We start from the raw sequence: 26,861 nt of genomic DNA, 5'->3' as shown, positions 1-26,861 counted from the left end.
TACATCTTCTCATGCACGCAAGTCGATTATTCCGACTTTTGAAATGTCCATCCACGAGTATTTGTTAGATTTGGTCATGCAATGTCTTTTTCTCGTTGTTTCTCGATTTTTGCCTCTATCGTATCGAAGGTGTATTGTGGGTTTTTTATGTTAGTTTAATTCGTGTCCCGACGAAGAAACGGGTACGTCTCGAAACTAGAAGACAAAAAAGTCAGTAAGTGGTTATAGATAAATATTTTATAACATAAACATAAGAAAAAATATTTTGTTTAATGAATGTAATCCATAAGGGTTTAATCAATTCATTTCAAATGAAAAAAAAAACTCAAAAAATGCTACGTAACTGCATTTTTATGGTGTTTTTTTAAATTTGGTTATTTAGAGTGTTTTGCAGAATTAAGTAGACGAAATCAAACTTTTCCTTGTTGGTTGATATATTGGATTAGGGCTGAGGTCGACAGACCACGGGTCGCGAGCCACATGAAGCTCTTTATTTTTTATTTACTTTTTGTACATAATATTAATTGTACATTGGTGGGCTTATTGCCAAATGGCAATTTCTTCCAGCCAACCAATAAAATAAAAGTTTTATTTTTTTAAGTTGTGTTACAAAATATATTTAATAGAAAAAAAACTAAAGATACATATAAAAAAATTGAATCTTGAAAGGAGTGAATGTGGGCAGCAAAATAACGGCGCACTAAGCACAGGAATTGCTAATAAAAATATGTCGATCGAAGCGAAACTGGCAGTGCACAACGTAGTTTTAGTCCCAACACCTATGTATGGAAGTAAAACATGGAACTGGCAGAAAAATGATAAAAGCCGAGTGAATGCGGTTGAAATGCGATCCCTTAGACGAATGTGTGGGACATCAATGTACGACAGGGTTACGAATGATAAAATCAGGCGAGAGTGTAAATCTGAGTAAAAGTATAATTGATAAGATTAAGTAATGGTCTCTGAGATGGTTTGGTCACGTAGAACGAATGGACGACGAAAGAATGGTAAAACAAGTATTTACGGTGAAAATGAACGGTAGCGTGAGACGAGGACGACCAAGGAAGACGTGGCACGATCAGATAAACCAAAAGCTTAAGTCTGGTCATGTCAAAAGCAGACAGAACCGAAGGGCATGTATGACAAGATGTATGAATGTGGGAGAAGCTAGGAATGTATGCCAGGATAGACGTGAGTGGCGGTCTATTCTCTCTGCCTACTCCTACGGGGAAATGGCGTGATGGTAGTAGTTGTAGTAGAAATAAATATATTTATGAAAAATTATCTTAAATCAATGCCATTACTCAATGGGAAAAAGGAAACAGGAAAGTAGGAAGAGAAAGGAAATATTTCTTCAGACGTGATTTAAACAGAGATACTGTAGTAATATCTTTGATGGTGGATGGGAGATAATTCCACAGTCGAGCCGCATGGACACTATATGAGTTAGAGAAGAAAGAGGAATTGTGGGTAGGTATTAAGAGAGTGCCTTAAGAATTAGAACGAAGAGGTAAACCATGAACTGATTATTGATGATAAAAATTTTCGCGGGGGTATATAGGAGCGTTAGGACTATGAAGTACATTGAACAGAAGTGAAAGGGAATGACAGTCTCTCTGTTCTCTAATTTTGAGTAATTTCAGTTGCCTACGATAATCAGAAATGTGGTCATATTACTTAAGATAAAAAACATGTGAAAAGAATTAAGAAAAAAAAAATTTTTATTCAAATCAATATGGATATTGTGGAAAAAAAAATTATACATCATTTTAAAAATACTATTGTTAATAAATGTGTATATACAAAAACGCGACGTGTTTGGCCTTGACAATTGTGAGGTCAAGATTCGAAACAACGCAGAGTTAAAAATTTAACCGAATCGTGACGTACTAGGGGCGCGGCCAATGCAATGAACCATTATCGCGGGAATTTCAAATCTATTTTTATTACTCTCTAGTATTTCATAGCCCGGTGTCAATTTAAATTTATAAAAAAGTGGTGTTTCTTTATTTATTAATATACACGTCACGCAGTGCCTTTAACCTTAAAAAGATACATATTTAAAATAATATAAATATTTCAATATAATATGAAAAACTGAAAAATTAAATTGAAAATAATTATTTTACAAAAATACTATATATATATAACACAGCAGTTTTGTATATATAATATATTAAGATATAAAAAAATAATTAAACAATGTGTGCTGATAAAATTTTAAAAAAGAAAATAATTTATAAATATTTTTCTTTAAAAGGTACAAAATATAAGTATATTAAATACATATAAATTCTTTTGTCTCAAAAAAAAAATTTTTTTAATGTTTTAATAATGACAATTAAATTAATTTAAAAAATAAGTATATACGTAAATATGGTACACAATAGTACCTATACAAAAGTAAACATAGAAAGCACTATAATCTTAAAAATGTAAATTACCGTTCATCATCTTTGGAACAGGGTTGATTTATATAAGCTCTATTTTATGTGTAAAATATCAGCAACGTCGGAATAGTTATTGCCGAGTACATGGAGTCGATTCAGAATAGCATTTTACGAGTATACGGTTCGCGAATTGTTGAAACTAAACTATTAGGCTTTTTACCATCGCCACTTTAAAAAAAATTCTAGTAAAAATAGAGAGCGAATGCGTAGATTTTCAGCTGCTTACATGTATGCCCGTACTTTATTATGAAGGTACGTTGGCTCTCAAGAAGAAACATTTGAAAAAGAAAAGTAATTTGGCTGTCAAAAGAAATCCTAATTGTTGTACTGCCGATCTTTTTGAATAATTAGTTGGTCGACCACTGGGTTAGTCTCTTAAGTACGTAAGAAGTCATTAAAAAAAAACAAAATGTCTAAAGTTTACTACGTCTTGACTTTTCGCCTCAGGATTTAACAACATTTCTATAAATAAACTTAGCATAAACAAAGTCGTTAAAATATCGTTTCTTTGAATTCGAGGAAATTTTTTGAAAAGTTTCCTCAACAAAAATATTATACATCCTTGTTGATGATATTATAAGGTATTATAAAAAGGCTTTATTTGAATATTTATTATTGCAGTTGGATAACTTATTTATTAAATGGTTGCATTTTTATTACAGCCATTACATTTGAATATATTTACAATAGGTTTAATGAGTAGTAAAAGTATCGCATGGATATTTTTTTTGTTTTTGTTTTGTTTGCTTGTGAGATACCTTAACTGTTCTAAGACATTAATATTTTTTTTAGAATCATAAATAAAGTAAAAAATGTAAATTACATGTGTAAAATTTAAAAATTTAATAAACCGTTATAAATTTTAAATCTGTAGCAGGGGTGAACCGTGTATAGAAGCGATTATGAGCAGCCTACCATTATATTTGACTTACCATAAAAATGTTTTATGCTAACTTTATTTACAGGGAAACAAATAAATAATTACCATTTATTTGAAATCATTTCCACTGTTCGTATTTTATCCTAATATAAATATAAATGTTAATAAAGCGCACCCAGCGCCTTAGGTGAGCTAAGAAACTAGCCGATTATTCCAGTTTATTTTTTCATACAAATAAGTATACTATATTTTGAATGTCTAAGTTCCAGTGCGGGTTTTTTCTCCTAGATTAAACTTGCAGATTACACAAATTATTCAAAGATTCTTGATTTGGAAAACAGTATTTCAAACATTGTTTCTTAGGGACAGTAATAAAACAAATTCAGTTGTATTACATAACTTAATCCAACCTATCCAAACCTTACATAACTTCACACCTAACCTTACTTTATTAGAGGTTGATAAAAAAACGAAACGGTTATTTAAAAATAGTTTACATACAAAACAGTTTCACAAAAAAAAGAAATATAATTTTAAAACGGTTTTTTTTAATAGCTAGTTGACACCGTTTTTAAACTGTTACTGTTAAGAAACAAATGAAAGGTGCTTGGACAAAATCGTAAAAAAGAAACCTCCATAAAATTAAAAAATCAGTCAAGGTACGTGAAACTGTTTCTAAATAGAATAGAGCGGCGTAGAAAGCAATAGTTTAATCATTTTTTTGTGAAACTATTATAGCAGTTTCTTGGCTAGCGCTGCTTCAAACAGTTATTTAGAAATAGTTTTACAAAACAAATTAATTTGTATTGTAAAACTATTTCTTGAAACAGTTACTGTTACTGCTACTGATTAAAATAATTGAAACGCCTATAATTGTCATCATACCCCTATTTGCATCCGATGATGCATAGACCATTACATTGTGTTACCAAATGCAGCGATTCTCGATTATATGTCACATGAAGTTAAGGTGATTTGTCTTACGCAGTAAAGTATTGCAGTGCAAACTATATATTTTTTTAATATTTCACATCGACTTCGCCAGGAATCGAAGCCGGAACCTCAACAATATTAGGCGATTGTGTCAACCATTACACTACGAGGCAGATTTATCATCACTTTCATTTCAAGGACCATCGCGTCGAAAATATTCGTCCAGGATTATGGTTCTATTTCACAAAAAAAAATGTATTCTTCGTCCGCCCGAACACAGACGAAATCCACGGAAGTTTTAGTTGATTTTAGAATTTCATTCTATAAATTACGCCTCTTAACCTTAGCATTAATGTTGTTGATCGGGTCAACTATAAATACTATTATATATTATCGTTCGGGTGTGTTTTGACCGGTTTGTTGAATTTCATTAGGCATTACCTAAACAAACATCTATATTATTGGATTGTTATCTATTGTCAGTGTTTCTTGATATTAAGTCGAAACAAGTTGATATTCAGTTGACATAATGAGCGGTTGAGTATTTGACCTTTATTTATTTGAAATGTTTGTGATACCATTGAAGTTTCTACCCTTGATTTTAATTCCAATATTTCTGTTTTATATTGGTGTAAAGTATTTTTATGGGTACTGGAACAGAAGAGGTATTTACAGTCCACCTGCATTGTTTCCAATTGGACATCTTGGAAAAATTGCCGTCGCCGGCATAAATCTTGGGGAGTATTTTCAAAACTGGTACAGTTTAACCAAAAAAGACCATCGCTGCATCGGGTTATACATGGTCTTTAAAAGAACACTTTTAGTAAACGATTTAGATTTGATTAAAAACATTCTGGTCAAAGATTATAATTACTTCCAGGGACATGGATTCAAATCCAATAAAAAGGCTGATCCTGTAGCTCAGCATTTATTCAATGTAGATGGACCAGAATGGAAAGAAATTCGAGACAAGTTATCTCCAACGTTTACGTCTTCTAAAATGCGAAAGATGGTGGAGTTGATGACAGTTTGTGCAGAAGAAATGGTGGAATATCTACGTCTTCAAGTTGGATCCGAAAACATACTTGATATAAAAGATCTCATGGGCAAATACGCAACTGAGGTGACCGGATCCTGTGGTTTTGGTCTGCAACTAAATAGCTTTAAGTACCCTGATACAGAGATCCGACAGATGAGTAAAAAAGCGTTGAATAAAAATATAATCCTGGCAATCATTGATCTGTTTGCTATTGTGGCTCCTTCTTTGGTGCAAAATTTAGGACTCAGTGTGAATTATGGTGATGTTACGAGGTTTTTTTGCAAGTTTGTACCAGATGCAATCGCGCAAAGAGAAAAGACTAACATGCAGATTAATGATTTTCTTCAGGTCTTGATGAAGTTGAGAGATACAGATAAAATATCAGGTAGGATATGTTGTTTTGATGCATTTCAGGGCCCCTAATTACAATTAGAAGCCACATTCATATTTAATTGTATCTATACAGTAAAATTAAGATTTCTCCATGAAAAACAGAATACGCATTTTTTTCTAAATGTGTTCAATTACAGGTTGCCGACGAAGATACTTTAAATTATCATACAACATTTTCGCACATAAACTTAACTTCCAATTGTAATTTATTGTCCCCAGACTATAGCGATTATTGCGATCTTAAATAATGAAATTTATATGCTTTCTTGTATCCATAATAACTTATAACAGGAATGCTGGATTACGACACCCTCGAATCTCGTGGTTATATTTTTCTTGGGAAACATTTTTATAAGCTGATTTCTAATTTCTATGATCCAAATATTTTTCTAAAAGCTATCAGTTTGTATGTTATACTTTATACTACAGCGAAATCTTATGCACCCAAAGGCCGTACGAATGCAATTCAAACGTTTTTTTTCTGTTTTTTTTCCCTTTTGTTCCGGTTATTATTTATTGCTTTGCTTATTTTTTAAAAATTATTTTATTTATTAGGGATATCAACAGTAATACGTGTTAAAAAATATGACAAATAAAATATACAGAGAATAAAACCCATGACAGATATCCACAGAAATACATTAAATACTCGTACAATACGTGCTAGTGTGTTTGTGTTAGTGTAAGTGTGTGAGAGGGTGGGTGAGTGGGTGTTTTTTTTATTTTTATATGGGAGTTGCTTTATTATTTACCTTGCTTATAATATACAAGGTTGGTGAGTGGGTGTTATAATGGAATGAGGGTGGACATGTGTGTAAATATTATTGCACAAGTGCCAAAAATATATAAAATATTAAGAATTAGAGATAAAATAAGATTTTATTATGGAAACTAAGTACAAGAAAAAAGCTTGTTTTAAAACGCGCATTTTAAATGTTAATTTGTGACAATCAAACAGATCAATAAGGGGAAAGTTTAAATTATATTCACGAGCTAAACGTATGAAATCTTTTTTCCAAGAATGTATAATATTTTGTACAATAGTTCATTTTCACGGGTCTAGGTCCGCCCTTCTTTTTTATTATTATTTTTTCTATTTAAATTAATTATTTTTCAAACAAATTTTAATTCAAACTAATTCTAATTAAAACAAATTCTAATTTAAACTTATTCTAATTCAAACATCAATAGGATAATTCGCTTGCTAAATACGGCTTCTGCTTATGATATGGACATATTTTTCTGTACATAAAGGCATTTTAGAAGCTATGTGCTTTCTATTAATTAACTTTTAATTTTTCAGCTATTTTATCTCAACAGTATGCATTACGTAATGGGTTTAATAACCCGTAAAGTAGTCTGACTACAATTAAAGATTATTTTTAAAAAAAGCTCAAAATCTACAGAAAGCAAAATTGTCCTCAATCTCAGAAAAGTCGATTTGTGTTGGAAATATAATATAAGTTTACTTTTGCGTGAAACCATTATGATCCAAATCGGGTTGTGGTCGCGTAGTGTCTCGGACTTAAATATTAAAATTCTGTGGTTCAAATCCCACTCTACCCCAACTCGATTCTCACTTTCTAATAGAGAGCTATTTACAACTCGTTGAAAATGGCCCTCAAAATGAAACATTTGGGGAAATAAAAACAAGAAACAGGACTTTGCAACCATAGACAAAAACAAATTTCGGACAAAGACGCTACAACTTTCTGTCACCTACACTTTACGACGTTTTGAGTATGGAGATACCGGTAAATTAAATTAATAACAATGCCTTTAAAACTCTAGTCTAACTTTAACTACAGGTTATTGAAGAAATTTCATACAAATATAACCATTTTCGTACATAAATACCGATATTAGTTTATACCATACTATATAAAGATAGCGTTCATGATCGCGGCGCTGATCTCTTTTATTTTTTTAATATTAAACTGTAACTAGAATTTATGTGAAAGTACTCTTATGTATAAAATAAATAATACATCGACAATCCAGAACGTGCCTATGGCCAGTGGAGTGGCGATATTCACAAATAAAACATTGTAATATATACGTTTATGATTTTTTGGTACACCTTGTAAATATTTATCTTTATTTTTTTGGATAATTTAAATAAATAAAAAAAATAGTAAACAAAATCATAAAAATGCAATTGTAATTTTTTTTTTTAAGAACATATATATTTAACGAGATTTTGTTAAATTTTATTTCTACATAAACTTGTGTAAAGGTATGTTATGTCTGAAATATTTTATATTACTTCACAATTAAATGATAATCCAATCCAATTCGACTCGCCGCAACTTCGGACATATAACGTTTTGTTAAATTTTATTTCACCATTCGATAGATTTTATATGGAGAAATCGATTTCCATCAAAAGGCACATTTAGGTTTTTTTGTAGATATTTAGATATTTCGCTTAGTGAAAACGGTACTTTTAATGTTAAATAAGTAAATGAATTGATGAACCGATTTCCATTTTTCCAACACAAGTTATTTACGACTTTTAGGATTTCCTAAAAGTCGTAAGTAAAAGTCGACCATTTGGTCTGAAAAATGACACATTTGAGTAAATAATAAAAACAAGTATTTCTCTTTAATTAAAATAAGTCATAAAGATCATATACACGGTTTTTCAGGGCCTGACCGCGAAACTTCAGAGGAACATTCCTCATAGTAAGCTTTTATAAAAATCCTCATAATTTTTTTCCAAAAAGTCGTTTTGTACGTATTTGACCAACGAAGCGATACGCGCCAGAAGCGGACAAGGGAAGCGACTGGGTAGGAGAGAGGTAGGGGTTTATGGAGGGACTGCTAGTCCGAGAAGTTAAAGATTCTTTCCATTTTGAGATCATAAAAGGATTTTTTTTAAAGCTTACCATGAGACACGTTCGTATGAAGTTTTGCGGTCTGGACCTGAAAAACCGTGTATAAACATATTTAACGGCTAAACTAAAGCGTGCTTGAGTTTACAGGGGAAAAGATAAAAATGGAAGATCTTGTTGCCCAAGTTTTCGTGTTCATCGTAGCTGGATTTGAGAGTAATTCCACTATCACGAGTTACGCCCTTCTGGAGTTGGCCCGGAACACCGACGTGCAGGAAAAACTTGCTCAAGAAATAGACAGAGTTCTAGAAGAAAGCCGGGGAAGAATCACGTATGATACAATAGCCGAAATGACGTATCTCACCAAAGTCCTCGAAGGTATAAAATAATATTATAATATTGCAGTGTTACTTTAAAAAAAAAAAATATTCTTGAAATGGGGCACACATGTACAAATTGTTATGTGTGCTCTGATAATAACAATGTACATATATTTCATTTATAAGTTGTTCAACACATATTTCTTGACCTTCTGTTCGAATTTTGTATTTTTGTATTTTAAAAAAAAAAATATTAATTGAAATCTACAGTCATATACATTAATAAAATTATAATATAATAGGTACATAAAACTAGACTCAAAATGATCTCAAACTTACAATTATCAATATACGTAATGTGTCATAAATAAATTCATATTACACCAGAATAGAATTTGGAAAACCATAAATAAAATGTTTGTACATATTTACCATTGTAAATTTAAAATAAAATAGCGACAATGCCTGCATGCTGTCGCTGATTTCCCCTTTGAATTTATTAATAAGTATATTAAGTTTATTTATTTATAATATTATATTATTATATAAGGGCTTATGACCTGTCGTTGGCTGGTTTAAGTGGCCACTTTACACACTGTGTAACATTCACCATTCTGCCCATGTTCGAACATCCACATTTCCTCAACTCTTCCATCTGTTGACTTTTGTGAAGTAAAAGAGCTAAAACCTTTATAATGTGGGTGAGATTCATCCGGCTGAACCAAATCACCTACTATGTTCAAACATGGGCAGAATGGTGAATGTTACACAGTGAATAGAGTGGCCACTTAAACCAGCCAATGACAGGTCATAAGCCCTGTAAATGCCTAGACTTCCATATTCCCTTCTCAAAAATGTTTTCCATCTCTGTTGAAATAAATTTAAATATTAGATATTGTATTTAATTTTGTGACTTTGACTTTTTTCTAAATTGGAATCTGATTTTTACCTTTTCTTTTTCTTTTTAGTTTTGATATTTTTTTCAAAACTAAGTTTTTAAAAAAAAAAAACATTATTCATAAATATACAGTAAAATATTTTTTGCCGATATTACGAGTATGTAAGTACTTTTAATTTATTTAAAATAAAATTTATACTTTTGCAACGGTCAAAAAAATATCCGTTTCAGTTGAAACAAATTTAGGATAAACATATATTACAGTTTAATTTGTACAGTCCCTGGAATGGTACCCTAAACACAAGACTGATCATCTTACCTTGCAAGTAATGAAAATGATATAGACACTGCAATTCAAATAAATATTAAGTGCCCTTTGCAAAACAGCGTGCGTGGGTAGGAATTGGGAAATGACTAAATGATGATAATTGCCAAAATGTTCCAGAAACTCTTCGCATCTATCCAATCCTACCATTCCACTTCAGACGATGTTCTAAGGACTATGTTATCCCTGGGACCTCCACTGTTATAGAAAGAGGAACATTAATATTTATCCCCGTGATGGGTATCCAGAGAGATCCTGACATCTTCCCCGACCCTTTGAAGTTTGATCCTGACAGATTTAGTCCTGAAAACGTTTCCAAACGACATCCGTTCGCGTACACACCATTTGGAGAAGGACCTAGAATCTGCATTGGTAAAGAATTCACTATTTATTTATCTGTGTCCAGGCGTATGAAGACTTCAGTTATATTTGTGAAATAAAACCATAACCTTGGACATGTGTCATCGAGTCGATTGCTCTTAGGGAAAAGTTCAGAATAAGGTAATCGAGTGGAGATAAATCTACCTCGTTGCATTCGCTTACCATTCTTAAATCTTGTACACCCTTACTTTTATATGTTAGGTATATGTGCGTGCATGTATGTTTGCCTGTGTGTGTGTATATATATGAATACTTGCTGACCCGACAGACGTTGTTCTGCCCAAACGTTAGCTTGCCTTGGAAAAAGACTTTGATTTTTGATTTGATGAAAATTGTTAATATAGAATTTATGTAGGTACTTGTTAATGGTTGAATTCCAAAACATAAAATAAATAATATTAACGCATATAAAAGACAAGTACGATGAAAGACAAAGTAAAACATGAAACAATATTTTGAGTTTGTCAAAGATTTTCAACACCCTTGTGAGCTGTTAATATTTACGTATTACAACAGAGGTGAAAAACATTTAAAAGAAGTGAATTGGTATTACGAGTATAAAGGTGAAATAATGAAATCCTATTAATCTCACCAGCGTCAATAAAGGTTTCAGAAGACAGACAGATTCCGAAGAATTTAAGGAATATAGATGTTTAAATATGAGCAGAATGCTGAATGTTACACAGGGTGTAAACTGGCCACTTAAACTAGCCAATGACAGATTATAAAGTCCTGTAGATGGACAAATACAAAATGAAAATTGTTTAAAACGAATAACAAAAAAACATGTTTTGGAGGTGATATGGAAGTCTAGGCATTCACAGGGGTTACAACCTGTCATTGGCGGGTTTAAGTGACCACTTTATACATTACTTCCAAAACTCTTCCATCTATTGATTTTTGTGAAGTAAAAGAGCTGAAACCTTCATTGACGAGGGTGAGAGTCATCTGGCCGAATTATTTCACCACCATCCCCTGAAAACAATTTATTTAACTTTTATACTCCTTTTACAAGCTAGATTAATCAACAATGTTTGAAGTGTGTCCAAATGTTTGTAGACAGGCTGGCTTTCCTCCTTAGGGACCTTAGATTTAGGTATAAATTTGTGGCAACAGAGAGGGAAAACGTTTTTGAGAAGGGAGTATGAAAGTCTGGACTTTTTTTTATATCTTTGTTGCAACTAATTTAGATATCAATAACTAGAAAGTTATATCTAGAGAGAAAGGAAGAGAAAGAAAAACAAAACATTTGGATATAATCAAAACATTGTTAACAAAAAAAGTTGTATTTTTTTAAAGAAACTGAGACATATTAATGATAATTTGACTAATTATTCCTTATTTTTTATTCAAGGTAAACGCTTTGGGAATCTGCAAATGAAAATGACACTAATCACTATCCTTAAAAATTATCAAATCATATTTTCTGACAAAACACAACTTCCATTGCAATATATGAAAAGGGGATTCTTCTTACGGTGTGAGGGAAATATTTACCTGCAGTTTAAGAGGAGAGAAAAAAAGGATCTACATAATTTCACGTCATTAAAAAAACTGAAAGAAAACTCAGTGTAGGAAGAAGGCGTATCTGTCTAAAAAACTTGAGAGAGTCGGTCCACTTCAAATGTTTATTCAAAGCTGCTGTGGGAAAAAATGCTAGGATGAAAGCCAACTCCATAAGGAAAGGCCTCGTAAGAAGAAATAAAATAAATATTTAAAAAAATTAAATAATCACCTTTTAAAATATTTTTCTCAAGGTAAACCTGTTCTGAGGAGAACTGTTCAGTTAATTTTTTTTTTACATATTTCACATGTGATTCAAAAGTTTTTTTATTTTATTTCTTCCATCCTAATTTTCTTCAGCCTGATTTTGATTTATCTTTTGAAATATTTTATTTTTTCGCATAAACGTCCACTTTTCATTGGTAAGTAGGTACCTAGGTACTTGTTTATGGTTGAATTCTAAAACTTTAAATAATTTATTTTCAAATATAGAATTATTTTTGCAAATGTCAAACTCTGCTCGTCTCACCAAAAGGGGTGCACCGTATTTAGGAATGCGATTTTTAAAAATGTATCGAATATCAGCTGATATTATTTTAATGTTACCAAAAATCCTGTAAAAAGAAATAAATGGGTAGAAATTTTAAGGAATTTAAAGAAACAATCTGATTGGGATGTTATTGGGAAATAACATCTTCCCTAACTAACTAACTAACCATCACGCCATTTCCCCAGAGGGGTAGGCAGAGAGGATAGAACGCCACACCACTCTGTCCTGGCACACTTCCTTTGCTTCCTTCACATTCATACATCTTCTCATGCACGCACGTCGATTATTCCGACTTTTCACATGACCACTTTCAAGAATTTGTTGTACTTGATCATGCCATGTCTTTCTCGGCCTTCCTCGACTTCTACAACCAGACACATTCGCATCATAAATCTTTTTAGCCGTTCTTTCATCATTCATTCGCTCCACATGACCGAACCATCGCAAAAGACCTTTCTTAATTTTGTCGATAATGCTTAACTCAGCCTTGCATTCTGCTCTAATTTCGACATTAGGGCACCTATCATACATTGTTTTTCCGCACATTCGCCTGAGGGATCGCATTTCAACAGCATTCAGTCTACTTTCGTCCCTTTTTTTCCAACTCCATGCTTCGCTTCCATACATTAGGGTTGGTACCAGAACTTCATTATGAACTGCTAATTTAGCCTCTTGCGATAGACACTTATTTGCTACGACAGACTTTAAGGCACCATTAACTCTGTTGCCGGCACTAACATCTTCCCAAGTATCTATTATATGCATTCTCGGCGAATGCAACCCTGGTGAAGCATAAAAAAAAACATTTACGCTCCTAATTTTCTTTCTTGTCCGTAAATTGAAGATTTTAAAAGCTATAAATATGCTCGTGGCAAATATTTACATTTCTATGAAAACCGCACGTAAATTGGTCCAGTAGTTATTCAGTCTATCGAGGACACACTTACGATCATTGCATATTACATATATGTAGAATAAGCATGTTGTCCAGATGTTTATTGAAATATATGTTTAAGTTATAATTTTTAATTTTTATTTTTGTTATTATTTAATAATGTACATTAAAGTGGGCCGATGATGTATGATTTTTTTTTATTTTTTAGACATCAAAATTAAAGGGGTCTAAAAAGTTGCATTTTGGATCACATTGAACTTAAAAATTATTTTAAAAAATATTCCATACTACTTTGGCCCTCAACCGAGGTTCAATGTTTATCGCTGTCTAAACATTTTGTTAATTATCTACACTGATAAAATTATTTTTTTGTTAGTAAAGATAAAATGTAATCACATTACAAATTCGAACACGTTTTAAAACTACCGAAATGCAAAAAGTTTACACTCTGATTCTGTCGAGCGCCTGGCTAATATTGACGAAATCAATCATTATAACAATGGTACCCATATATTACAAAATAAAGTGCAACTCACGCCCTTCGATACTTATTTAATATGGTTGAATCCGCATTATAAAATTTAATTAGACTGTTTTTCTTAGTTAGATACGAAATGACAGCCGGTTTAGCGCAAAAAATTGACTTTTTCGAAAACTTCAAGCTCTGGTTGAGGGCTAAAAGTAGTATCGAATTTTTTTAAAAATATTTTTTGCTTTCCAAGTAATCTAAAAGGCTACTTTTTAGACCCCTTTCATTTCAAAATTCGGAAAAAAAATATCGGCCCACCAATGATTCCTTTTTATATATAGTTGGATAATTTATAAAGCGCCATTTTTGTGAAAATCACCTCAAGGGCGCTGTACAATTAATAAATATCCCAGTACGTCTTGCAGCTACAGAGTGCATGGACGGTTGGGATTCTAGATCCTCGTTTTCAATTAAGATCAATCAAAAATTATAATAGATAGGAGCTAGATTACAGGACGTCTTGCAGCTACAGAGCGTATAGACAGTTAGAAATTTAGCCCCCATTTACACATTTTAAAAATTGACAAATAAATTTAGTGTAATTACAAAATAATAATAATATGAATAGTAAAAAGGAGTAAGATTACAACACGCCTTGCTGCTACTAAGCGCATAGACGATTGGAATTCTAGACCCCGTTTACAAAATTAAGGTATTTTAAAGTTGATATATTAAAGCTAGATAACCAATCATCGTGCAGCTACAAAGCGCATGGATGAGAGGAATTCCAGCAAAGTTAAAGCAATATCAATAAATTTATAAAAAATAGAGTATAGTAGTAAATTGGTCAAGTGTTCATACCAAGAAGTAAGCAATAAAAAACTAAATAAATCAAACACTGTTTCAACTCCATGGTTAACAAAGGGAGATAGATGTCCGAAGAGAAGCTTTTGTAGACAGTAGGTAGATATCGTCGCCATGTGGCCCGCTGGCTAGTAGATGTCAACACAGTGCTCTTGTACCCGTATGCAGAGACAAAACTTAAGGTGAGGAAAGTACATTCTAATCTCAAATGCGAAGAATAACCCGAAAGTGGAGACAATAGAATGTACTTTCATTACCTTAAGTTTTGTCTTTGCATACGGGTATCAGCCTCATAGAGTTTGGGAAACATTTTTTTTTGTAACATACAGGGCGTTCTGAAAACCCTGTCTGTACTGATCATCGTGGTTTCGGATGTGACAGGGTTTAAAGAACACCTGAATATCTATTTGCATGAGTAAAAAAATATTAAAAATCCTGTATCAAGTTGATGGTGTTAATGTATTCAACTGAAAATACATTTTGCAAATGGAACTGTTCAAACGCTGACCCAAATAAACCCAAATCGCTCGTTGAAACCTTGTTGCTTTAAGGGATCAATTAACTAAAATATTACGTTAATTATCGGTTAACCGAAAACTTTTCCCTTTACTTCTGAGTAATTTTATAAATCTCGTCTTTTGAATCTTATGGTGATGTCTTCAACACAGCGCAATGCAAATCCTGGACTTTTAAAGTGTATTGGGAGATGCGTCTTTTCACTTGGGAATATCTCGTAGTGGCGGAACAGTGTTAGTAAAGTCATCTTCATCATTATAAACGCCAGTCTTTGTCCTAAAACAGTCAAAAAACATGCCTTAAATTCTGAATAAAACGTATTGTAGATACTAGTAATACAGTAGGCATGAATGTTAAAGCTATCGTTAGTATTGCGATAACTATTATCGCCATCAACACCAGTAGCTCAATCACAAAAAACTATCGACGTGCTAATAAGCGACGTGATACCAATTTCTCACCATTTTAACAAAAATTTTCACTGTGAATTTATTTATTTATTTTACATAAACGGCATAAATTGCCTTTAACATATATTGAACATAAATATGAAAAAAAAAAAATACATATATAAAAACAAAACAAAAAATTATAAAATTGCATAACTATAAGAATAGTAACAAGTAGGTAAATACACATAAGCAACCAAAAATATTAACGAAATAAATACATAAATATGAAAAAACAAAAAAAGGAAAAACATTTTTGAATATAAAGAAAAGTTTAAGAATAATATTGCGAGAGAAAAAAAGAAATCAGACTCGTTTTATAACTATCAAGTCCAGAACCAAATATATCAGCCTTGTCCTCATACTGATTGCCATATCTATGGAGCCTAGGGATAGGCGAGTGCATGTGATAGTAATATTTTATTTGATGATAATTATTGTGATAAAAGCGAAAATAGCTGTTTTTAATAAATGATTGTATGTTGTATGAAAATAACAAATGAATGGTGGTTGGTGATGATAATTATTGATGACAATGTAATCATAGCTATTTGATTTTCACATTACAATACTTATTTACTTAACGTGTCCGGCTGGATCATATTCTGCCATTTTAATATGCGGCAACGGATATGGCCTTGTCATTTGCCACTAGGTCCTCACGAGTGCACCCTTCTCTCATGAGCAACATGTCAGTGGGTGTTATTCTGGATTGAGCCGCAATCACACAAGATGTCATCACCGGGGATGCCGTATTATGTCGTGTATTTACATGCAAAATATTCTTCTTTTCTCGTGCCGCGAGACTAGTTCAGAATAGCGCCCCAGTAGCTCAATCACAAATAAATATGAACATGTAAATAAGCGACGAGATAACGATTTCTCACCATGGTTGTTTATCGTATTCACGATCACAATGGAACATCCGTGAACATCTAATATTAAATGTCAAAATATTTACACTTCGCGACGTATAATCCTGCTGCGCAATCACATATTTGAATTTCACCGGTGTAAATATGGAAAATATTCCAAAACTGCTATTTTTATTTATTATTTATCATGCTATTTATTGCATTTAGCCGGCGGTTGGCAATCCAAATGTCAAGAAAAGCAGTCGCCGTATTTTCGCAAATGAACTGAATTTATTTACGAGGAAATCAAATAACAAACCGACACGAGTGTTGACTTAGATATTACTCACGCGTTGACTAATGACTGCAATAACTTAAGAATGTTCATTATTGTTCATTGTGATCGCTCAAATGCTTGAAGTCAAAAATCGGAATAATCGACGCGCGTGCATGAGAATATGTATGAATGTAGAGGAAGCGAGAGCTGTATGCAAAGAACGAGTAATGTGGCGTTCTATCCTCTCTGCCTACCCTTACGAGGAAACGGTGTGATGGTTTGTTGTGATATTCAAATATGTGATTGCGCAGCAGGATAATACGTCGCGTAACGTAAACATTTTGACATTTAATATTAGGTGTTCACGGATGTTCCATTGTGATCCCGAATACGATAAACAACCATGGTGAGAAATCGTTATCACTTCGCTTATTTACATGTCCATAGTTATTTGTGATTGAGCTACTCGGGTGCTATTCTAAACTAGTCTCAAAAAACAGTTTTTCTCGTGTATTTTGCATGTAAATACACGACATAATACGGCATCCCCGGTGGTGACATCTTGTGTGATTGCGGCGCAATCCAGAATAACACCCACTGACATGTTGCTCATGGGAGAAGGGTGCACTCAAGAGGACCAAATAGTGGCAAATGACAAGGCGATATCCGTTGCCGCATATTAAAATGGCAGAATATGATCCAGCCGGACACGTTAAGTAAATAAGTATTGTAATGTAAAAATCAAATAGCTATGATTACATTATCATCAATAATTATCATCACCAACCACCATTCATTTGTTATTTTCATACAACATACATTCATTAATTAAAAACAGCTATTTTCGCTTTTATCACAATAATTATCATCGAATTCACAGTGAAAATTTTTGTTATAAAAATAACAACAGTCGCCATCATTTTCCTAACTATTACCACAATCATTCTCATCCCTTATTCCTTCCCATCATCAAAACATTCTATAACACCAAAATCTTAATCATCATCATTATCATTTATTATTTTTTTTCCCAAATAATAAACAAAGATTAATAATAAAAATAATGTGACCTCACTGGGGTTACCCGTGCCGAGCATACTTAACAACAATTTTGCATGTGAGAATATACACAAAAAATACTGAATATACAGAGATAATTTACAAAATGTTCACACAGTTTTATACACAACGTATTTATGTTTATATTTCATTTATGTTTACTTTTATTATTTATATTCAGAAACGCAAAATAAAAGAACAAAAACATAATATTAACTATACATTCGTGGAGCAGTTGATTCAATGTTTGGGCGAATGAGACAATCCATTTTACTTCTACCCAGCTCCACTATCCACTTTTTTATAGCCTTTTTGAACGTTTTCTTGTTACTAATTTTTGACACCTATTTCATTACAAAGTTCATTTACTTTCTGTTTTACTATTATTACTGTAAATTTCTTACCGATGCAGACTCTGGGTCCTTCTCCGAAAGGCATAAATGCAAGGGGATGTCGTTTAGCGATGTTTTCAGGACTGAATCTTTCAGGATCAAACTTATGTGGATCTGGGTAGATGTCAGGGTTCATGTGTATACCCAGAGCGGGGATTATTACAGTCGTGTCCTTATCAATGCGATAGTTTGTATCGGGAATTGTGTAGTCTCTCGTACACTGTCTAAAGTGGAACGGAAGGGAGGGATATTTCCTCAGCGCTTCTGCAAACCACAAAGTACACATAAGGGTGGCGGAGGGTAATACTGTAATGCGGTTAATTAGGTACAGCAGTTTTGAATTGGAAGGAAGCAAGTCACATATGTTTGTATGCACCCTCGCAACGTATTACATCGTGTGATGTAATTTCACACTCACTGTTATAATATTTTAACATCATAAAATAAGCCGTAAGTACAAATACATATTTAAGAAATCAGGCAGTGACGGTATTGAATTTCATTTATAAGCATATTTATTTATTATTTATAACACTTTATATACATAAACAATTTATATACATTTAAGAGCGGGCATATTGCCTTAAGGCAATTTCTTCCTACCTACCCAAACCGTTCTGTTTGAGAAAATTACAAGTACATGGACATACGAGGGTATTACTTGCAAACCCGGCAAAATCCAAAATTAAAAAAAGTAACATATTAATTGCAATTTATTCAGAGTAGATTTTTTCACCACAATTTCAACTTTGTCAGTTAAAAATTCTGCTTAATTTGTAAGATTTGACTTTTAAATTATCGGCTTCATTGCAAACATGGCAACCTCTACTTGAGTATTGCAAAGTTTAAATTTAATAGTGTTTCTTGACATAAACATGCATATGTTATCACTGCTTACGTATAAAATATTTACTGATTATAATAAAAAAAAATAAGTTTAAAACGAAGTTGATGTTAGCTATTGTTTTAGTTTTTTGTGATTTGTTCAAAATAAAGAACGATGGATTTTGCCGGATTTGCAAGTAGTACCCTCATATTGAATCTTACGATTTTAAAATTAAAAACAAAGACTAACAAAATAAAGAATATTAAATTGACACTACGCTATGAAGAGAGAAGAGGGAATGGGAAGGAAAAAAGAAGGATAAGGGAACGATTTAAATATTTAGACTTAAATGTAAATAAAAAAGGGACATCTCTTATATTAGTGGGTAGATTATTCCACAGTCGAGCAGCTACTTGTGTGAAAGAGGAGGCAGAAAAAATAGAGCGATGAAAGGGTATTAAAAGGGTTCTCTCGTAACTAGAACGAAGAGATAGTCCGTGTTGTGATAAAGGTTGGCAGAGCTCTCTCAGATAAACAGGCGAAGTAGGATTATTTAAAATATTGTGAAGAAGTGAAAGAATGTGAATTTTTCTTCTTTGCCTGATACTGAGCCAGTGTAGTAGCATATTAAGTATAAAATAGATATATAAAGACATTTGTATTATATATATAAAGAATTATTTTTTCCAGAAGTACTTCGAATAAATAATATTAGTTGATCCAGAGAATGCGCATCTTGAACATATAATTTCATTATTTCACCGTTTTTTCTTGTATATATAATGTTTTAATACTTTTAAAATGACTATTATGCATTTTCATACTTTTTTGGCTTTTTTGGGAATCGAACCCGGAACCTCCCGTGCGTGAGTCAAGCGTCTTGACCACTACACCACGGAGGCCGCAGTCATCGCAGTTATCGCAGTCATAAGTCAACGCGTGTGTAATCTCTAAGTCAACGCTCGTGTCGGTTTATTTTTCGTTTTCCTCGTAAATAAATACAGTTCACTGGCGAAAAATTGGCGTTCACTATAAATAATAATACAACATATTGCATTTGCAAAATAGTAAGGAGTATCTTATGCAAAAAAGTGTCAATTTAATGACAATTACTATGGTGACTGCTTTTTTGATATTTGACTTACCAACCGCTGGCTAAATGCAATAAATAGCATGATAAATTATAAATCAATTAATAAAAATAGCAATTTTTGTATATTTTCCATATTTACACCGGTGGAATTCAAATATGTGATTGCGCAGCAGGATTATACGTCACGAAACGTAAATATTTTGACATAATATTAGGTGTTTATGGATGTTCCATTGTGGTCGCGAAAACGATAAACAACCATGGCGAGAAATTGTTATCACTTCGCTTATTATGACGTCGATAGTCATTTGTGATTAAGCTACTGAGACCGATCTCGAGACTTTCTCTCGAGATTTTATATCAAGTGGACACTTAGCCTAAAGCTAGGGTTTCCTAGGACAGCGGTGCCCGTATCTTAACGGCCGTAGTGAACGGTGATGCGGTGGACAGCCGTCGTAACGGTGACTAGTAACTAATTTCCTTGGAAAACGGTATTAAATGGTGTTGATAACACTGTTTTCCTACGAAACCACTCTCTAGTCCCCGTTACAACTGCTGTTTACCGCATCACCGTTCACTACGGTCGTTAAGATACGGGCGCCGCTGTCCTAGGAAACCCTAGCTTTAAAGAGTGTCCAATTCTTTCATTGGCATTTCTTCGAAAATACCCATATAAGGCTGAACGGTTGTCACGAATACACAATTTTTCCTACTTAGACACAAAATTTGTGTTCGTTCAAAATGAAAACAACTAGAATCTCCCGAAGAAAAATGAGTAAATATATTTATGATTGGTAATATAGGTACCATAAAATTTAAACTAGATAAAAACGTGGATTACCTTGGATCACTTTATGGATGTAAGTGCAATTGTTGAAAGTTCCATATGTAATCTGGTCCTCCTCCGGAAGAATGGTGTCTACTTCTTCTTTCACAAGGTCTTGAACTTCTGGGTTGATGGCAAGTTCTCGAAGAAGATAACTCAACACGATGCTGGTTCCGTCGAACCCAGCCACCAGCATTATAAAAGCATGCGCTGATATTCGCGACATTGAAAATTTTTCCCCTAAACAAAAATCATTCAGATATTTGACAAATGTAGATACAGATTCTTAACGTATTCCCTCGGAGGGCTGATGTGCCAGTTCACGACTCACCAAAATATGACCATATTACCTCAGTAAAAAATCGTTCGTTTTCGAGATATGAGCACTTTTATGAATTTCGTGAAAATATACGACTTAGATAAAAAATAAAAAAAAATTTCGATACTCGTATCCAGATTTAAAAAATATTTTAAAATGACCCTCTTTTGCAGTAAAACAGAAATGTATTTTTTTTAAAGTAAAATACGGGAAATGTAATATCATTTTAAAAACTACACTAAATGAGCATTTTTTTAAAAATACTTGCCAGGTTAGCATAATACTAATATAGCATAATACTAATATAGCATAATACTAATATAGCATAATACTAATATAGCATAATACTATTATAGCATAATACTAATATAGCATAATACTAATATAGCATAATACTAATATAGCATAATACTAATATAGCATAATACTAATAAAGCATAATACTATTATAGCATAATACTAATATAGCATAATACTATTATAGCATAATACTAATATAGCATAATACTAATATAGCATAATACTAATATAGCATAATACTAATATAGCATAATATAATAGGTAAACGTCGTTTTACGCCGGGGTACCGTTTCGAGAGACACCGGCGTAAAAAAACCGACGTAAAATAAACACAAATATAATGGAAGATGCAAGATTAGGTTCCATTTCAAAATTATAAGAACTATCTAACATGTTTATTCAAAACATATCCTATATATATTCCAAATAAATTATAAATGCATTTAATAAATACAATTTAAATATTAACAACGATTTTTTATAATAAATACTTACTCACCAGTTCATCAGTACTAAATTGAATTCTCACACTTTTTTTGAAAAAACATCCAATTTCATTTGCTTTGATTGTTGCTTCCTTTCTTGCAGAATCATAGCATAAACTACAAATATTTTAACATTCTTTTAATTTTAATAAAATGTTTCTTTTTTTTTATTAAAAGCAAAACGAAAACTAACTCTGAAACAATTTCACACACACAATAGGCTGCTCGTGTACACGGTAATATAATAAAACAACGTGTAAAAGTGTGTCTGCTGTTAGAATCGCGACGCCTACTGTCGTCTGGTGTCGGCTGAACCGGGGAATCCCACGCTGGCACCAACCGGCATAGTTGTAAATCGGCGTAAATCAAACCGGCGCAAAACGACGTTTACCGGTACAATTGTTTTGCAGTATGAAGAGTCATAGTTAACTGATAAACAGTTAACTCATGAATCGACCATTAAGAGGAAAGGTGGTCTGACTTTTCTTCATACAAATGTATTCCGGCATTTTCTTTCTAGATTATAGCACTAGAGCAATGATATTTCTACATACTATAAATATTTACTATTGGCGTGTCTGCTATTTTGCTTTTTCGATAAATTGTTTCTAATGGGAGCTAGGACGATCGAAAAACCCAAAAAAGCTTCCAGTTTCATTTTCTGTCTTCGGGCGTATGGTATACAAATACGAAAAATAATTTTTAATCGGAACCAGCATGAACCCGATCACAATACTAGAGAAAAGAACAAAATCAGACTTCCATTTAGGAAAAAGGCAAAGTCATAAAATTCAATTTTATTTAAAGCAATTAAAAAGTATTACGAAATGGAAAAAAATATTTATGAAGAAAAAAACATATCAAAATTTAAAATAATGGTCAAGACATATGTGATAAACAATTTATAAATTAAATATATTTGCAATGTTATTATTAGAACACACATAACAATATGTATGATATGTGTGCCCTACTTTAAGATTTAATTAAAAAAATATAAAAATAAAAATTAAAAATTAAAAAAAAAAAAAATTCAAAACAGAAAAGGTAACGACACAGAAAATTTCATTAATTTAAAAAAAACAAATCGGTTCAGTTTTGGGGTGCGGAAAAGGTCGATTTTAGTTAGGAAAAATTAATCCGACGTGCAGTCGTCTTTTTCGATCAGAATCGGGGAGGCATATGCGAGAGGGTGACAGAAAAACCACGTTCAAATACCTATACATATTCATCAAAATTCCCAGACTTAATGAATTATTAGTATTATTATGGACTCTGATCAACAGCGGGTGTATTCAGAATTGCGTAACGTGAATTAGAATCTTAGAATATGGAAATATTGTATGGTACTCGAGAAACTGATCAAAGTGACGATATCTCTAAATAATCTCTAAGCTAAAGATTTTTACTAAGGTCGTATTCTGGTGGGTCATGAACTGGCATATAAGTCCTCGAAGGGAATGCGTTATGTTTGGGGTTTTTTATAATAGTTTCAAAAGAGTAAAGTTGGATTGTGGTCCAACGTACTCCAAATTAAGGGTAAATTATGATTCCATTCTACCACATTTTAATTTACATTTCACACCTGCAACTATAAGATTATTTCCGAAAACATTTTGGATTATCATAATGCAAATATTTCTTCTAAAATAAACAGTATATCAGAGGAAGGACTTTAATCGACTAACTCTGTATTAACTCAACGTGTCCTATTAAATCAGTAAGTTTTATGAAAAGTCATTACAATGCTTTATCAGGCATCCATAGGGCACCGCATTGATACTGCAATCACACCAATTGTGAGAGAATATGACCCTTTTTACGCCTTGATGCCAGTCTAATGACTATGAAATATTTCAACGTCAAAATATCTTTTTGAACAAATATTTCGTAACAATATTTTGTGTTTGTCCAAATTTTTGTAGACAAGGACTGGATTCAACTCCCTGGGGAGCTGTTTATATTAACATCCTACAAAAATTTGGACAAACTCAAAATATTGTTGATAAATTACCTGGTCCATGAAGAAGTATAGAAATTTAAAAAATAACATTTTCAGGCGTTGCCTAGTATGTAGGTGAAATAATTCAATTTGATGAATCTCACCAGCATAAATAAAGGTTTCAGCTCTTTAACTTCACAAACATCAACAGATGGAAGAATTGAAAGAATATAGATGTTCAAATATAGGCAGAATGGTGAATGTTACACAGTGTGTAAAGTGGCCACTTAAACCAGCCATTGACAGGTCATAAGCCCTGTAGATGCCTAGACTTTTATATTACCTTCTCTTAAATGTTCTTCATCTCTGTTGTAATATGCAAATATTTCGTGTCTACCATTTGGGATTGGGATTGTGATTGTGATTGTGATTGTGCTTTCGAGACCCCATGCACGCCGGGCAAACGCTCGAAACACTTGACTACGGGGTGGCTGAATAATTTATTTTAAAAAATGATGTACCTTGTTTTATCTTGTCATTTTTTAGTTCAATTAATTTTTGCAGGACGTCAATTCTTTCCAAGTTATTATTTTCTCTGTATCGCATCAATTCTGGAAAAAACTTCAAAAAGTACGTATTGACTTCCAGGTGATTTGTACTTAAAAATAACAATTTCGCTAATTTGGGGAATGTAAAAGTTAACATTTCTTCATAACAGACCACGAGTCCTTTATTAAGACCCAAACTACTTTTTTCTCTGAATTCAGCGCCAGCAAGTTTAAAGGCATTTACGTCGATGCCGAACAAACTTGTCGCAACCATTTCGATTCCGATTCTTGCCATTAGATCTTTGGCATCAATCAGTTCTGATGTTTTGAGGTGATTTTCGATGAATTTTACCATATTATTCTGTTTTGTAACTAAATCGTCGATCTTGTCTTTAAGTTTTGACGTAGAAAATGCAGGTGAAAGCTTAAGTCGAACTTCTCTCCATTCTTCTCCACTCGAGTGGAAAAAGCTTCGTCCAATCGGATCACTATATTCGTTGGCTTGGATTCCGTGTCCTTGGAAGTGCCGATAGTCTTTGATAAGCACTTTCTTGATTATGTCTAAGTCGTTTACAATCACACATGGAGCGAATAATAAATATATTCCGACTAACGGATTTTCTTTTCGTGTACTTTCGTAATGTTTTGCCATGAATTCTCCCCAATTACTTTGGCACGTGAGAAACTTCCACGAATGTCCGACTGGGAAGACGGTCGGTGGACTGTAGATTCCTCTTTTCTTCCAGTATCGAAATGCCAGTACCGACCAGATATACAGCAACAACCAGAAAATAACAATTAATGACAAAGTGACAGACATTTCTTAATTTTCAGAATACAAGCGCCAAGTACCAAAGCAGGTACTTACTGTAAATTAAATCAATGTATTTTGTCATCACTAATTTGAAAAAAAAAACAATGTTCAGTCTTTATTTTAATTTTAAGAATTTAATTACAAACACATTAAAATATATTATAATTAGATATTTTATGAGAACGCAATCGTTTTAGTTTGTACTTAAAAATGAATTTAGTCCGTATTGTGGCGTGCGGTCTGACTTTTCTTCATACAAACGTATTCCCGTATTTTAAAGTTTTTTTTACACAGATAGATATCTAGTTTGGCGTGTTCCGATTCTTTAAAAAAAAAAAAAAATACATTAATTGTATTTTATAGGAGCTATTATAGAACCATCTAAAATCCCTTAAAAGCTTCTAGTTTTATCAGCCGTCTTTGGGCGTACTGTATACAAAAATGATAACAATTTTTTATCAAACCTATCTTGAACCGCATATCCACTTAGTATGGTTACCCTTGATTGAAGTCTTTAAAGCCGTTCATGCGTGACAATATGATATTGTTTTGTCCCAAGACTCGACCATTGTTCAATTCGTAGGACAAAAAAATGTCCAGAGACATCGCTACCGACATAGACGGGCAGGCTAAAGCTAGGGTTTCCTAGGACAGCGGTGCCCGTGTTTTAACGGCCGTAGTGAACGGTGATGCGGTGGACAGCCGTCGTAACGTCGACTAGAGAGTGGTTTTCGAGGTAAACGGGGTTAAATGGTGTTGATAATACCGTTTTCCTAGGAAACCACACTCTAGTCACCGTTACGACGGCTGTCCACTGCATCACCGTTCACTACGGCCGTTAAGATACGGGCACCGCTGTCCTAGGAAACCCTAGCTTAACTCCGCGAAACAAATATTACCTAAAGCACCGCGCGCGGCCGCCAGCGGTCACATTGTCTTCGTGTTAACACGTACGAACAGGACCTAGTGACAATAGCGATTTAGTTGACGTGAAAGTGTCACTCCCAAAATAAAACTATTTCAATACATTATAATATAAAATCAATAATATTTTTCGTGAATTCGCTCGTAACAAACGCCGTCGTGTGTTAAAGACATAATCACGGGCATAATTGTGAAGAATACATGGAAGTTTGCACAAAATGAGATGCTCCAGGTGATGAATACATGCCTTCGACGGGGAGTATTCCCCAAGGAATGGTAGCGTGGTTTGCTTAGAGTAATACCTAAAGAGAATGACAAGCTGAGGTTGGATCCCGGGGCTTATCGGCCGATCACACTCCTTCCCCTAATGGGAAAGGTTTATGAAAAGCTGATAAGGGGAATACTTGATGTCTCCCTGTTGCCTCCCTGTGACCGTCAGTTTGGATTTATCCGAAGGAAGTCGACCGAGCATTTCATTTTATATGTACTAAATATGGTGAAAG

The 26,861-nt window shown here is 33.0% G+C and overlaps 2 protein-coding genes across 3 annotated transcripts in view; one reads left to right on the top strand and one right to left on the bottom strand.

Annotated features, from left to right (window-relative positions):
- Positions 1-4,773: 4,773 nt before the first annotated feature.
- LOC148279723 (putative cytochrome P450 6a13) lies at positions 4,774-12,650 on the top strand. The gene is made up of 4 exons (XM_088229497.1): positions 4,774-5,687; positions 8,680-8,907; positions 10,193-10,444; positions 11,808-12,650. Exons 1-4 carry the CDS (start codon positions 4,829-4,831, stop codon positions 12,026-12,028), a joined length of 1,560 nt encoding a protein of 519 aa, XP_088085623.1. The 5' UTR covers positions 4,774-4,828; the 3' UTR covers positions 12,029-12,650.
- A 2,524-nt stretch (positions 12,651-15,174) lies between these two features.
- LOC148279721 (putative cytochrome P450 6a13) overlaps positions 15,175-26,861 on the bottom strand; it is a 30,841-nt gene continuing 19,154 nt past the window's right edge. Inside the window, exons 1-4 of one of the 2 annotated variants that reach the window (XM_088229498.1) lie at positions 24,594-25,586; positions 21,042-21,266; positions 18,294-18,545; positions 15,175-15,526 (exon numbers count right to left, since the gene is read on the bottom strand). In XM_088229498.1, the coding sequence (XP_088085624.1) occupies positions 15,357-15,526; positions 18,294-18,545; positions 21,042-21,266; positions 24,594-25,440 (1,494 nt within the window). In that variant the 5' untranslated portion in view covers positions 25,441-25,586 and the 3' untranslated portion in view covers positions 15,175-15,356. Of the gene's footprint in view, positions 15,527-18,293; positions 18,546-21,041; positions 21,267-24,593; positions 25,587-26,861 lie in introns of those variants that run through there. The other variant, XM_088229499.1, reaches the window with a different exon arrangement.

The sequence above is a fragment of the Micrasema longulum genome, unplaced genomic scaffold (assembly GCF_059751315.1).
Source record: "Micrasema longulum isolate JH-2025_06_02 unplaced genomic scaffold, ASM5975131v1 h1tg000678l, whole genome shotgun sequence".
NCBI lineage: Eukaryota > Metazoa > Arthropoda > Insecta > Trichoptera > Brachycentridae > Micrasema > Micrasema longulum.
This window is presented reverse-complemented; position numbering and strand designations above follow the sequence as displayed.

Excerpts from the sequence above, each read along its gene's own strand:
- LOC148279723 (XM_088229497.1), top strand. The coding sequence starts at position 4,829 with ATGTTTGTGATACCATTGAAGTTTCTACCCTTGATTTTAATTCCAATA. Across the intron at positions 5,688-8,679 it reads AGATACAGATAAAATATCAG|GGGAAAAGATAAAAATGGAA; the intron begins GTAGGATATGTT and ends TTGAGTTTACAG. Across the intron at positions 8,908-10,192 it reads TCTCACCAAAGTCCTCGAAG|AAACTCTTCGCATCTATCCA; the intron begins GTATAAAATAAT and ends AAAATGTTCCAG.